Here is a 12,179-nt window from a genome sequence, read left to right as displayed (position 1 = left end):
GGCTCGGCTGCATCACAGCCAGAATAACCCAGTTTTAAATTGATCACTTATCGGCCATCGGATTAAAAGGCCGATGCCGATATGCGTCAAACTGCCGGATATCAGTGCCGATAATCGGTCAATCCCTAGTACAGACGCTCATTCACCTTCTGGTCAATCTAGTAGCTTCCCTAAAACTCACTGATTAGTGTTTGTTCATGTTGTGTTAAATTAAACCTTTTTATACAATCAAACAACACAACTTTAATACAAAAATGTGTTTATTGTTGGAACATTTGGCGTAAAGTTTGTGATTGGAACATGTTTAAATCAACTGAGCAGGAGAAACTCAGACAGTTCAGCCATGTAGAGAAAAACAGTCCCTCCTGATTAACCCTCATTAAATTAACCAAATGTAGAAATCAAAATGAAGCCTGAATGTTTCTGTAACTGCTGCAGTAAGTGAACCGTTGGCATCACGTGTTGGACACACTAACAGTGCTGCTCAGCCGGCAGAGGCTCTGGTCTCTGCTTCTTCAGCTTCTAGAGGTCATCCTGTCTTAGATTCTCTTCATGCCGCGGGCCATCAGGCAGGCAAACACCGTCATCACCATTTTAGGTTTGACCTCCACCAAGTCCTCAGGCAGCGCATACACCCGGGCGCCAATCTTCCTTGCCATGGAGATGGCATACCTGGAAACACATGGACAGGTGAGGAGGGGGTGTAGTCACAGGTGTAGAGAGAGAGGTGAGGGGGTGTAAAGCAGTGAGGGGGTGGAGGTGTAGTGATGGAGGTGTGTACTGACTTGGCGTTGTTGAGTTTCTCCTCCTCCGTCAGGTCTTCGGTCTTCAGCAGGTCATATCGGATCGATCCGGGCTGGATGGCGTCGATCAGGTCCAGGACCGGCAGACTGCTGCTGATGGAGCCGTCCTGCACCAACAGGAGAACGTTTCAGTCGTCACAGCAACACTTTGTCATGTTACGCTCCTCCTGATTGGTCAGGACACCTGGAGGGCGCTCGGTGTCAGAGACGCCTTCTGGTCTCAACACATTGTATCATCATCACTCAGGAGAACTGGAACTACAGTCTGCAGTGAGTTATTAACTGTGAGGACAGCTGGGTCACCAGGTGGGTCACCAGGTGGGTCACCAGCTGGGTCACCAGGTGGGTCACCAGGTGGGTCACCAGGTGGGTTACCTTGAAGCTGCTGATGGTTGGTTTTCCAGCCTGTGTCAGTGTGTCGTTGACCCAGCCCACGATGGTGTCATCATTCACCTTCTGCCCGTCGCCCAGCTCCTCCAGGATGTTCAGGGTGTACCTGAGGACAGACAGGTCATGATGTCACGCTACAGGTCGTGAGGTCATATAGGCTCTGACCTCTGACCGGAGCGCAGGTGAGCAGTGTTGTTACCTCCTCATGAGCTGCCACAGCAGAGCGAGGGTGAGGGTTCGATTCCCTGCGTTCAGGTCCTGACCTGCGATGCCCACCAGAGAGAACTTGGCCTCGTTCTTCCCCAGCTCCACCGCGTAGTTACAGTTCTCCAACTGTGACACAAACACTCAGATTACTTTAGTTACGTGTAAGCTTTAATTTATTCAGAGCCTGAGCTTAAAGCTGGTACAGTCTAAAAATACTCCACTACTGTTTCTTAAGTAAAAGTATTTAAGTATCATTTAGTATTAATTATGCAGACAGGCTTCTTCGTGGCATCTTAACACTGCAGTTCACAGTGGTGGAAAGAAATTAAGTACAATTACTCAGGTACTCATTACTCAATAGAGTACTTCTAACGTCAGTCCATTAGTTTAGGAGCTGTAGTTACTAACTGCAGCTGCATGTTGGATCCTTCATTACAAGTAAATGTCCTGAAGTCAAAGTAAAGAAGTATTATTAAATGGAGTTAGAGTATTTTTGCACAATTTTTGCTCTATTCACTTCATTCACCACTGCTAATCAACAAGTGATGCAAACACAGCATCATCTTTGTTCTGTTAGCATGCTAATATTAGCATGTAGCTCTGGGCTGCAGTTAGCATCGCCGTACCTTCTTCATGTTGCTGCCCAGTTTGGGGTACGGAGGTTTGTTGACTCTGTCCCAGTTCACCGGGACCTTTATCTTCTCATACAGCTGGAAGATCACCAGAGCGTCATCGATGTCTCTGTGACACAGTGACAAAGACAGGAAGTGACTTTTATTGTGGAGACTGTTGGTCTGAGCTGAAGGTTCATCCCTGAGGATGAAGCTGCTCCAGATGTGGGCAGATGAACCAGTCTGTGGTCAGAGTTCAGTTCTTACGCGTAGAGGTGGTTCACTCGAGGATTCACTCCCAGAGAGTTCATCCAGTTCCTGAAGGTTCGCTCCTCCCTCGTCTCACCTGCAGGAGAACACACCTGGAGGTCACTGGCTTCATCTCAGCTTCTCTTCTTCATTTTATTATTACGTCTTCCTGTCAGATATTTTGGCCCTGAACTCGACTACATTCTCAACATGTTCACTCCATTCAAAAATCATCTTCTCAACTGGGAAGTGATCGCATGTTTCTCTCATTGATCTCATTCATATCATAGTCATTCATACTTTCAGAGATATTTGACATTTTTCTGCCATTTTTTTCATGTTCAAGCAGACGACACAGAAGTCGAGGAAGAAATCCATAATTTTCACACCTATTCAAGTATTTTCAAAACTCATCTAGTCGTTCACACTTGCAGATGAAAACTCCATTCAAACTGTGAAATATTCCACATTAAAGGTTGTATTCATCTTTTAAATCCCATTAAAACGTTTGAAAATGTTCAACTTTATTTGAAGCTTTGTCGCATCACAGTTATAATGGCAGTCAATAAGGAATCACTGATCTTCCAGCTCTTTCACTGTACAGAGTGTAAAGCAATGTGATTGTGATTTTGGGCTATATAAATAAAACTGGTTTGATTTGATTTGATTCTTCTCCCTCCATCATACATTCTCATTGAACTCCATTCAAACTGTGACACGTTCACAAAGATTAGGACTTTCTCCCCTGAATTCAGCTTTTTGCACAGTTGCAGTTCAAACGTTAGTAACTTTTCAGCCACTTTGAGATTTTTGCAGTGGTGTGTATGGGGTGGAACACTTACAGCCGGAGTGGAGGAGCCAACTGAAAAATTCAGAAAATCTTGTCTTCAACTCGCACTCCCGTCGACAATTTACACTCCAGCAGAAAATAAAAACACCAGCTTGTAGTTACACTCGTGCTGGTGTTACAGTGGATCTCTGGAGGCAATCGGACAAAAACTTTTGGCTCGGTGTGCATTTTACTGACAGGAACACCGACCAACTGACGTGTTGAGTCCCATTAAACTGAGAGGAAAAATATCTGGAGGCAGACAAACACATCCACTTTTCTAAACTGCTAAACAAGACACATTTTTGAAAACACACACAAAAACTTTAAAAAGTGCTCACAAGACTCTTATAGTTTGACTATATCACTACTTGAGTGATAGCAGTTACTGTTTGGGAGGGAGAAGCATGATAATGTGAGGAGAGCCTCAGCTGAAATCACTATTAAATCAACTCCCACAGTCCGGTACCAGGACCAACCTGGTTACTACGATATATCACGTTATTTCATCTTGCGGTACGTTATCGATACACTGGCGCCAAATATCCCCCAGTTGGGGGACCTTGGGGTTTTTAACCCTAACTCTAACCCTTAAGACATGCAGAACAGCCACAGAGCCACTACTGCACTAATGATGAAAGAATATAGTCATATTTTATATCAAATTAAACAGCAGAAGCTGGGCTACAATGTGTAAAAAAACATGTTTATATGACCCAAACATAACCCAAACACTGCTCAAATAAACAACTAAACATCAAACTTCGTGAATCACCCTAACCCTAGAAAATTAGCTTGGGGCTTGAAGGGTTAAACAACACACATACAGCTGCTCTAAACAGATTCTTTCACAAAAACCTGCTACAGTTTTGATTTACAGTCACTACTTCAAGCCTCCACATGATGGCGCTTAGCATGAATAAGAGTGGGTGCTGTGGTAGAATACTCTTTGAGAGGAAATACAAAGAAGAAGAGGGAGAAGAAAATGGTGCAAGGCGGAGGATTAACAAACATCAGAGAAAAACACATGAAAGTTGCACCGTTGTAAGTCTAAAGTCTCCACTTCGGCTTTTACTATACTGACAACAGAACAACGCTTGATAAAGAGTTCGCAATCTGCAAGAACTGTCTCGCGAAGGTGAAGATCACGGGCAACACAATGAACATGCATAGCCACGTTTCTGTAAGCCAGCCTACAATCAACACCATATTGATATGATATGAGTCCATATTTACAGATAAGACGCACTGAAATGTAAATTTTCTGCTTTCATTTTGTTTTATATAATTTTCTGTTAATTTGCACAGACAGAAAATAATTTGGCGAGGCATTATTCTGTATCATTCTTCTCTTAAAGACGTTTACATAACACAAGGACATCGGAGCAGCTGCAGCCACTGTCATTCATGTGACATTGATTGACTGTGAAATTGATTCAATTAATTATGAATTTCTTTAGTGACAGATCTCGTGATGTATCGTGGATGAAATTTCTTGCAATATATCGATTATCGCAGTATTGCTGTATCGTGATATTATTGTTATTGTGGAGAAAAATATCATGATAGTATCGCATCACGAGGTACCTGGTGATACCCAGCCCGACTGGTTACCATCACCATGGCAACCGAGATCAACTGAGCTGACACAGAGAGACAGATTTATCAATGAGTCAGGTTAATTATACTATATTTAACTATTATCTTTTCATTCATTCGAGCCAAATATTCCAATGTTCCCAATCATCGATACATCATAATAAATTCAGTTTGGCCTTAGTTTTTCAACAAACCTACATTATTTCACAGTTTTTATATATTCTGGATATTATTCAAAGTTTTGACAGCCAGCAATCCGGATTTGGCTTCAGCTGGTCAACAGGGAGCATTCACAACCGCTTTATAAGTGTTTCATAGGATTATTATGTTGTTGTATTTGTAAGTAATCTAATCTGAGAAGAAGCTTGTAGAGTAAAAGTACTACTCTGACATGTAGTGGAGTAACTACTCAGGGGTGTGACGGACCTTCGATGGAGCTCCAGTCGATGTCCTGGTTCTCAGGTTTCTTCAGAGCCGGGTACTTGTTGAACAGGTTGGCGACAAACGCCAGGTTGAGTTTGGGGTTGCCGCGGACGACGTCTGTGGGCATGACGAACTGTCTGCAGCCGAGCCGGTCGGCCTGGTCCAACATGCACTCGGCTCGTTTCAGGTCCTCCTTCTCCTGCAGAGAGACGAGGAGGACGTCAACACATGTTCATATTAAATGCTATTACTCCTCTGAATAATTAACGAGAGTCTTACTCTGAGCCCCGACATGTCGATGGCGATGGGGGGGATCCCCTCCTCATCTCCTTTAGGTGCCACCTGGTTCAGCAGGTTGTAGTACGCCTTAGAGTCCTGAACACACACACAGTTTCAGAAACAGCCGCAAACATGAGCACAGACTGAAGGGATTCGACTTCTGAGAGAAGAAATAATCAAACCTTGATGTCAGAGCTGAAGTTATTGATCTTGCCGGCACCGGCCTCCTCCAGGTGATAGTTGGCCCAGCGGAGAAGCAGCTCCTCAGGGGACAGTTTCATCAGATCCTCCAGAGACTCTCCATCACGCAGCAGAGCCACCAGAGCTGCACACACACACACACACACACACACACACACACAAATAAATGTTTCTGGTTGGTGGATTTTTGGAGCTAAGCTAAGCTAACAAATCTAGCTTCAGCTTCACAGTTACTGTTCAGACTTCAGTGGTGTTGAGTTTCTCATCTGAGAGAATGACTCTAAAATCTAAAGTCGTTTCTGAGAATACAGTCAGTGTATTAGACGAGTGTTCTTATTATTCTGTCCATGTAGATGTATCTCTCTCTCTCTCACACACACACACACACACACACACACACCTTCGTTCTTGCTGAGCTCAATGTCGGCAAACAGTCCGATCTTGATGACCTGCCACAGCAGACCCAGGACCAGGTGCTGCCGGCCCTCCTTCAGGTCTTCCGCCCCGATGTTGACCACGTGGCAGCCGATGGCAGAGGCAGAGTTCAGGGCCAGGTTCAGGTTCTCCTGTTGAAGAGGACAGAACCACACAGGATGTAAAGACATGTACAGATGATGTCATCCGACTGCCTCCGACTTCCTTCAGTCTCACCTGGATGGTGAAAGGTGTGAGCTTCTTCTTGTTGATGGTTCTCTCGTCGATGGTGTCGGGCACCGACAGGTTGATCATCTTACTGACAGGTGACACGTTGGACAGTTAGAAGGCATCACTTCAAACAAGACTGCAGCATTTTGGGAAATACAGTTTTTCCGTTGTTCCTCAGAGTCAGGATCTTCAGATTGATGCTCTCGACTCTTTAAAGCTTAAGCCAGCGGAAGGTTAATTTAGCTTAGCATAAAGACAGAAAACAGCTGGCCTGTGTAAGAAACTGTAAAGCTCATTAATTGACAAGTTATATATTGTTTATTTCATCCATCTGTGTTTGTAGTTGTACAGCTTCATGTGAGGGAGACGAACAAAGATTGTCATTTTGATGCAAATATAAAATACTTCTGAGGTTTCTGGGCTCTCTTCATCGAAGGTGTCAGCATGTAGTACGTTGATAAAAGAACTCTGCGGAGGCAAGGCTGGGTGGAATGATAGAGCGATCTTTATTGAAACAGATGCCAGCGCCCCAATCAGAATCGGCCGCATTCTGATGCTCTCAGATCTGTGGCGAAGGTGACAAACAGCTTTGCCCTCTGCGCTATCAGAGGTCCTTTCGAACCCTCCATCTTAAGAGATCTACCAAATGCTACGCCTAACTTTCTCTTCCTATGCAAGGGTTTTTAGAGTCCCTTTTCCAGTGCACACCCACTTCTCCTAATTGGTCACTTTGGTAAATTATCCAATAGACTAAAAGAGGAGTTGACCTGTGTCCCCCATAACTCATCTAACTGGCTGCATTCAACATCATGTCTTGTCCCCAAAATGACCCAAATGGGTTCCCTGCTCTTCTACGGGAACATAAACCTTTAAGCATCTCCCACCAGCTGGCGTGCGGGCCAACCTCAGGTTTAATACTTTATGATGGCCTGCCGCCTGCTAACCTGTAGCACTCACACAGTTACTACTCGGACCCTGGAGCTGTGAGCATCACTCTGTCTGCATGCTTCACTCACATGAGGAGAAACAATCAGTCATCATTCAATCTAAACTAAGTAAACTCAAAAATCAGAATGTTTTGCCATCCAGATACCTCACTTAACTAAACAAGATATCACATGTCAGTCTTTGAGCTGACATTACACAGAACCAGGCTAGCTGTTTCCACCTGTTTCCAGCCTTTATGCTAAGCTAAGCTAACTACCTCCTGACTCCAGAGCTGTGATGAATAAACACATAAGAGAATTTTCATAAATGTTGAACTATTCCTGGAACGATGGCCGCCTGTCAGTGTAAATCAGAGTGACCTTGATTTTTGCAGTCTTTATGCTAAGCTAGGCTAACATGCTAGCTGTATTATAATAAGACAACCTGACTCTCAGTGAAAGAGCGAGTCAGCAGCTCGTCCTTGTGAACAGATCAGTTTTAAAGCAGAAGGTACCAGAGGACGATGCCGTCTCCCATGCCGGTGAACAGGTCGTTGCTGGAAGGATCCATGGGCAGAACATGTTTACAGTCGCCGTCCTTCTCCAGAGCTTTATTGATCCAGTTCACAAAGGCCACCTTCTCCTCCTCTGCAGGGGGAAGACAGCACACATCAGACCACAGCCGACATCTGTCAGACCTGTTACAGTTCAGTCCATCATTCTGCAGCCTTTCATTGACAGGACAGCTGAAGAGTGTGACGGGAAACAGGGTAAGAGAGGGGGAGTGACACGCAGCAGAGGGACCCGGGCCGAGAGTCCAACCCGGGTCCGCTGCAGAGCCTCGGCACATGGGTCGCACGCTACCAACCGAGCTAAGCGGCGCCCGCTCAGAGCTTCTGTTGATCCACTCAGATGTTCTGTCCCCAGAACCTCAGAGGGAATCAAACCCACAGAACTCAATCTGATTGTTACAGTTCTCATCATCATCACAACATGTACAGTCGCCTCACAAACAGACCCACAGATATTAACAAAGCTAAAACTTCTGATGCTGGTTATTACAACAGATGACTCGATGCTGATGGACTGATTGATTGATCAGATCTGATGTTGGTGAACAGACCGGAGTACGAGTGCTGGGTGCCCGTCTGCTCCGATGTTCCCGCCACGCTACAGATTCCCTCCTTCTTATTGATGGCCTTCCTGAACGTCTTGGCCACCTCGCTGCTCTTCAGCCCGTGGACGATCTGAACGAGACATAGAAACAGTTCTGAGCGCGTTGATGCCACAGATGGGTCGGACAACAGAACAGCTGACTGACAGAACCTGTGGTCACCTGAGTGAAGTCCTGGAAGGTGAGCTGGTTGCTGGTCTTGGTCAGCTCCTGGACGATCTCTCTGACTCGGTATCCTGGCAGAGACAGGTTAGCAGCTCTGAACAGCTCATTGAGCTCGTCCTTACTGATGAACCCGTTGTGGTCCACGTCTGGAGGAGGAGAGGTCAGAGGTCAAACTCAGGGACCAGACTTTCATACAGGAGGCCCATTATCTTCATTCAAACCTGGTTCATCCTCAAGCTGTTCTTCTTACTGAACTCTGTGGGCCAAACTGATCCTAGACTGAGCTGGGATCAGTTTGGCCTCAGGACCGCGACCTTCAGTTCATCTACATTCAAATATTCTGATTTCTGATCAGCCTTTAACACTGCACCTCTGCTAGCTGAATAAAACAGGTGACCAGTGGAGAGACAGACTGAGAGAAGTGATCATTTATACAGTCAGACCGTCAGTGACAGGAAGTGACATCAGCTCAGCGCTCTTACCAATCTTAGCGAAGGCCTCTCTCAGCTCCTCCTCTTCCTCTGGAGAGATGGTCACGGGGGCGGCCATGTTGGATCCTGAAACTGACATGACATGCTATGAGTTCAGCGAGCAGCAGAGAAGGAGGAAGTGCAGATGAAACCTCCTGATTCTGCTCACTGATGCAAACTGTTCACACTTCTCTCTTCTGCTGCCGCTCACTTCCTGTCTGACAGAACAGCCTCTTTGTCTGTTCCTGCTGAGTGTGATCAGCTGTGATCAGCTGTGATCAGCTGTGATCAGCTGCAGGACAGCGAAGAGGAAGAACACTGAATGATTTAACTCTTCACTTGTTCGGCTCTGATGTCCTGATGGACCAGCTGCAGCAGAACCAGAGCTTGGGCAACAATAATAGATGCTTCATTACTTTTATCATTCATCATTTCTAAGCAGGAGCTGCTGTGGTGCAAATAAAGAATAAAACCTCCAACAGCCTGAAATGATTCAGTCTCTCCAGATTAAACCTGAGCAGCCGAATACGTCACTGAAAACTGAAGATCATCAAGTCAGTTTTTCCCTGGGTGAAGTTTTGGAGTGGAACGACTGAGCGTCAGAGAGGCGCCGAGTGAGCAGCCAGCCTCTGGTTCACACTCACAGCTGATGTTCAACAAAAGGTCAGTGAGCCCCAATTAATACTTATTGATCCAAATGGAGACATCAGAGCAGAAGAGACAGCTGACTTGGTGCATCATGTTCAGAGGAGGAAGAGAGAAGACACTGAGATCACATGACGCCTCGTTTATTTCAGTCTGATGATTCACTGAGTGTGTGTGTGTGTGTGTGTGTGTGTGTGTATGCAGAGTTTACATGAACACACACTTAGTATCAAGAAAGAGGATGTTAAGAAAGACTTCAGATTTCATCCTCTCAGGACTGATTCAACTTCCTGCAGCTCCAACAAACCAGACGCCACGCCACGCCACGCCACGCCACGCCACAACACGCCACGCCACGCCACGCCACGCCACGCTGTATCGTTACACTGACTGTGGCTGTAGAAGCTGTTTCTCCCCACTAACATCTCTGTGTGCTCGTCTGTAACTGACCTCAGGAACAACAACCAGTGACTTCAGTTCCTCCTGATGCAGCACGAGCTCATTATTTACTCATGTGAAACCATCTTCAGACTGAGAGATAACTGCACCGAGCACAGCGGCTACTGATGTATGAAGGTAGCAGGTAGCAGGTAGCATTCTCAGCTGTTAGCATGTAGCTCATTTACCAAACAGAGCAAACAGATGTAACTGGAGTATCAACACGGTGAATCACAGGACGACGACTTGGACTGAACTCTCTCACATCAGCTTCATTATTCCTGAAACAGAAACTGACAAGTCACCTTATATTTAATCACTTCAGAATCTCCTGTTGATCAGATTTATTTTATCTTTAACATCAAGTCGATCAGAGTTGGACGCTTTGAGTGAGTGTGCATGTCAAATAAATCTGTTGTTCAACTCTCGTCCTCTCGTTCATCATCAGGACGATCAAAAGCTCAGTCGAAGTTATAAAATAAGAGAAGAAGCGAGAATCTCTCTGACATTTTATATACATATATGTATAGATATAGATATAGATGATTAAAGAGTCCTGCAGCAGGTGACAGAAGCACAAATGAAACTCAGCCTCGAGACTAAACTGAGTTTAACCAGACATTCTGAGCTGACTTGAGTGAAATGTGATGTTACAGATGCAGGACGGGTCCTTAAACGCATCACGACCAACAGCTACAGAGGAACATAACATACTGATAACACAGCACATACTGATCACCGCTGACAGTCGATCTCACCGAGCTGAGAGCAGAAGCACGTTTTAATAAACTGTCAAACATGAATTCACTTCATGACAAACCTTCCAGCACCAAAGACGACGGGAAACAGAATAAATAAAGTGATGTGACTTCAGTTAAATATTCCATTATAGCTGCAGCTAATCATTCACTTCATCATTGATTATCCTGCCAATTAAACAGATCAACATTAGTTATGGATATTTGCATATTGGTGCATTGATGATGGATTAGCAAGGACCAAATATTCACGAACATTTGAGGAATGAAAACAAATCAGAAACATGACAGAAGAAACAAACACAAAGGTAAAATAATGTATAAATGTGCAGAAATCCTGAAGCAGAACTAAAAGGTTTTCTATTGTGTTCACTACTTGAGTAAATGTACTTAGTTACTTTGCACAACAGGTTGTCAGTGAACTTCCATATTAGTCTTTGTGTGACTGAAGATCATGTGACTATGAATCATCGGAGCAGCGTGGACTCGGCCTCGCCAGCCTGTCGACCACGTGCACCAGCATCTCCCCACACCTCCACAGCAGCAGGCATCACAAGTACCAGAACTGATGAAGAACCAGAACTGATAAAGAACCAGAAGAAATAAAGAACCAGAAGAAATAAAGTACCAGAACTAATAAAGTACCAGAAGCGCATCAGTTTCTGCTCGCGGCCTCGGAGGGATTTTCTGCAGTTGAAGTGAAGCTGACCACAAACTTCCTGTTGAGCTCGCTGCAGAGGTTTAACTTCTCCTTCCTCTCCTGCAGGCCTCTCTGCCTCCACCTCATCTCCACCTTCAGTCTACAACCTTTTCATTACTTCTGTCAAACACGCACAAAGTTACACTATCACCAATGCACAGTTACAAGTCTGTGATGTTCTTTGTGTTTGTATCGGACGATCAACGAGCACAGCAGCAGAGTCGTCAGCGAACACGGACCGGATCATTTAAATGTAGAGATTGAAGGGATAAATGCAACATCATGACACACTCACACACACACACACACACACACACACACACAGGATAAAGCCCTCCACTCAGGTGTGTCTCATCCCACAGCGATGCCTTCAGGAACACCTGCGTGGAGGAGGAAACTCCTGATCTGTGAGTTACCTGAGAGGTGAGCAGGAGGCTGCAGGTGTTCGGAGGAGTGTTGGTCTGTCCGTCTGTTCCTCGTCTGTTCCTCGGCTCGTCCGTCTGCTCACTTCTCCACAGGCAGCACTGAGTCGGCACTGATCAGGGCGACAACGCATCTATTCAAATCTACAAGGAAGGAAGTGACACGCAACACTTCAGAAACAGGAATGAAAGCATTTTGTCTTTATATGGCAATGACGCTGGCTGCAAGTGAAGGTAACCCTAAC

At 45.3% G+C, this 12,179-nt stretch overlaps 2 protein-coding genes across 3 annotated transcripts in view; both read right to left on the bottom strand.

Moving 5' to 3' along the window:
• Positions 1-242: 242 nt before the first annotated feature.
• Positions 243-12,068, bottom strand: lcp1 (lymphocyte cytosolic protein 1 (L-plastin)). The gene is made up of 16 exons (XM_037110096.1): positions 11,929-12,068; positions 8,984-9,064; positions 8,499-8,647; positions 8,286-8,409; positions 7,678-7,810; positions 6,243-6,324; positions 5,992-6,157; positions 5,573-5,715; positions 5,391-5,486; positions 5,115-5,310; positions 2,279-2,357; positions 2,027-2,141; positions 1,393-1,526; positions 1,179-1,299; positions 786-910; positions 243-672 (listed from the first exon to the last, which is right to left on the bottom strand). The coding sequence occupies exons 2-16, from the start codon at positions 9,048-9,050 to the stop codon at positions 540-542; spliced, it is 1,863 nt and encodes a 620-aa protein (XP_036965991.1). The 5' UTR covers positions 9,051-9,064; positions 11,929-12,068; the 3' UTR covers positions 243-539.
• The window catches only part of LOC119026022 (serine/threonine-protein kinase Nek5-like), a 26,895-nt gene continuing 26,656 nt past the window's right edge, over positions 11,941-12,179 (bottom strand). For both annotated transcript variants that reach the window (XR_005076992.1, XR_005076993.1), the window contains exon 29: positions 11,941-12,078. The gene's annotated coding sequence lies outside the window, so the exon portion shown is untranslated. The remainder of the gene's footprint in view (positions 12,079-12,179) is intronic.

The sequence above is a fragment of the Acanthopagrus latus genome, chromosome 9 (genome assembly GCF_904848185.1).
Source record: "Acanthopagrus latus isolate v.2019 chromosome 9, fAcaLat1.1, whole genome shotgun sequence".
NCBI classification, from domain to species: Eukaryota; Metazoa; Chordata; class Actinopteri; order Spariformes; family Sparidae; genus Acanthopagrus; species Acanthopagrus latus.
Note: the sequence above shows the minus strand (reverse complement) of the source record. Positions and strands in the feature narration are given on the sequence as shown.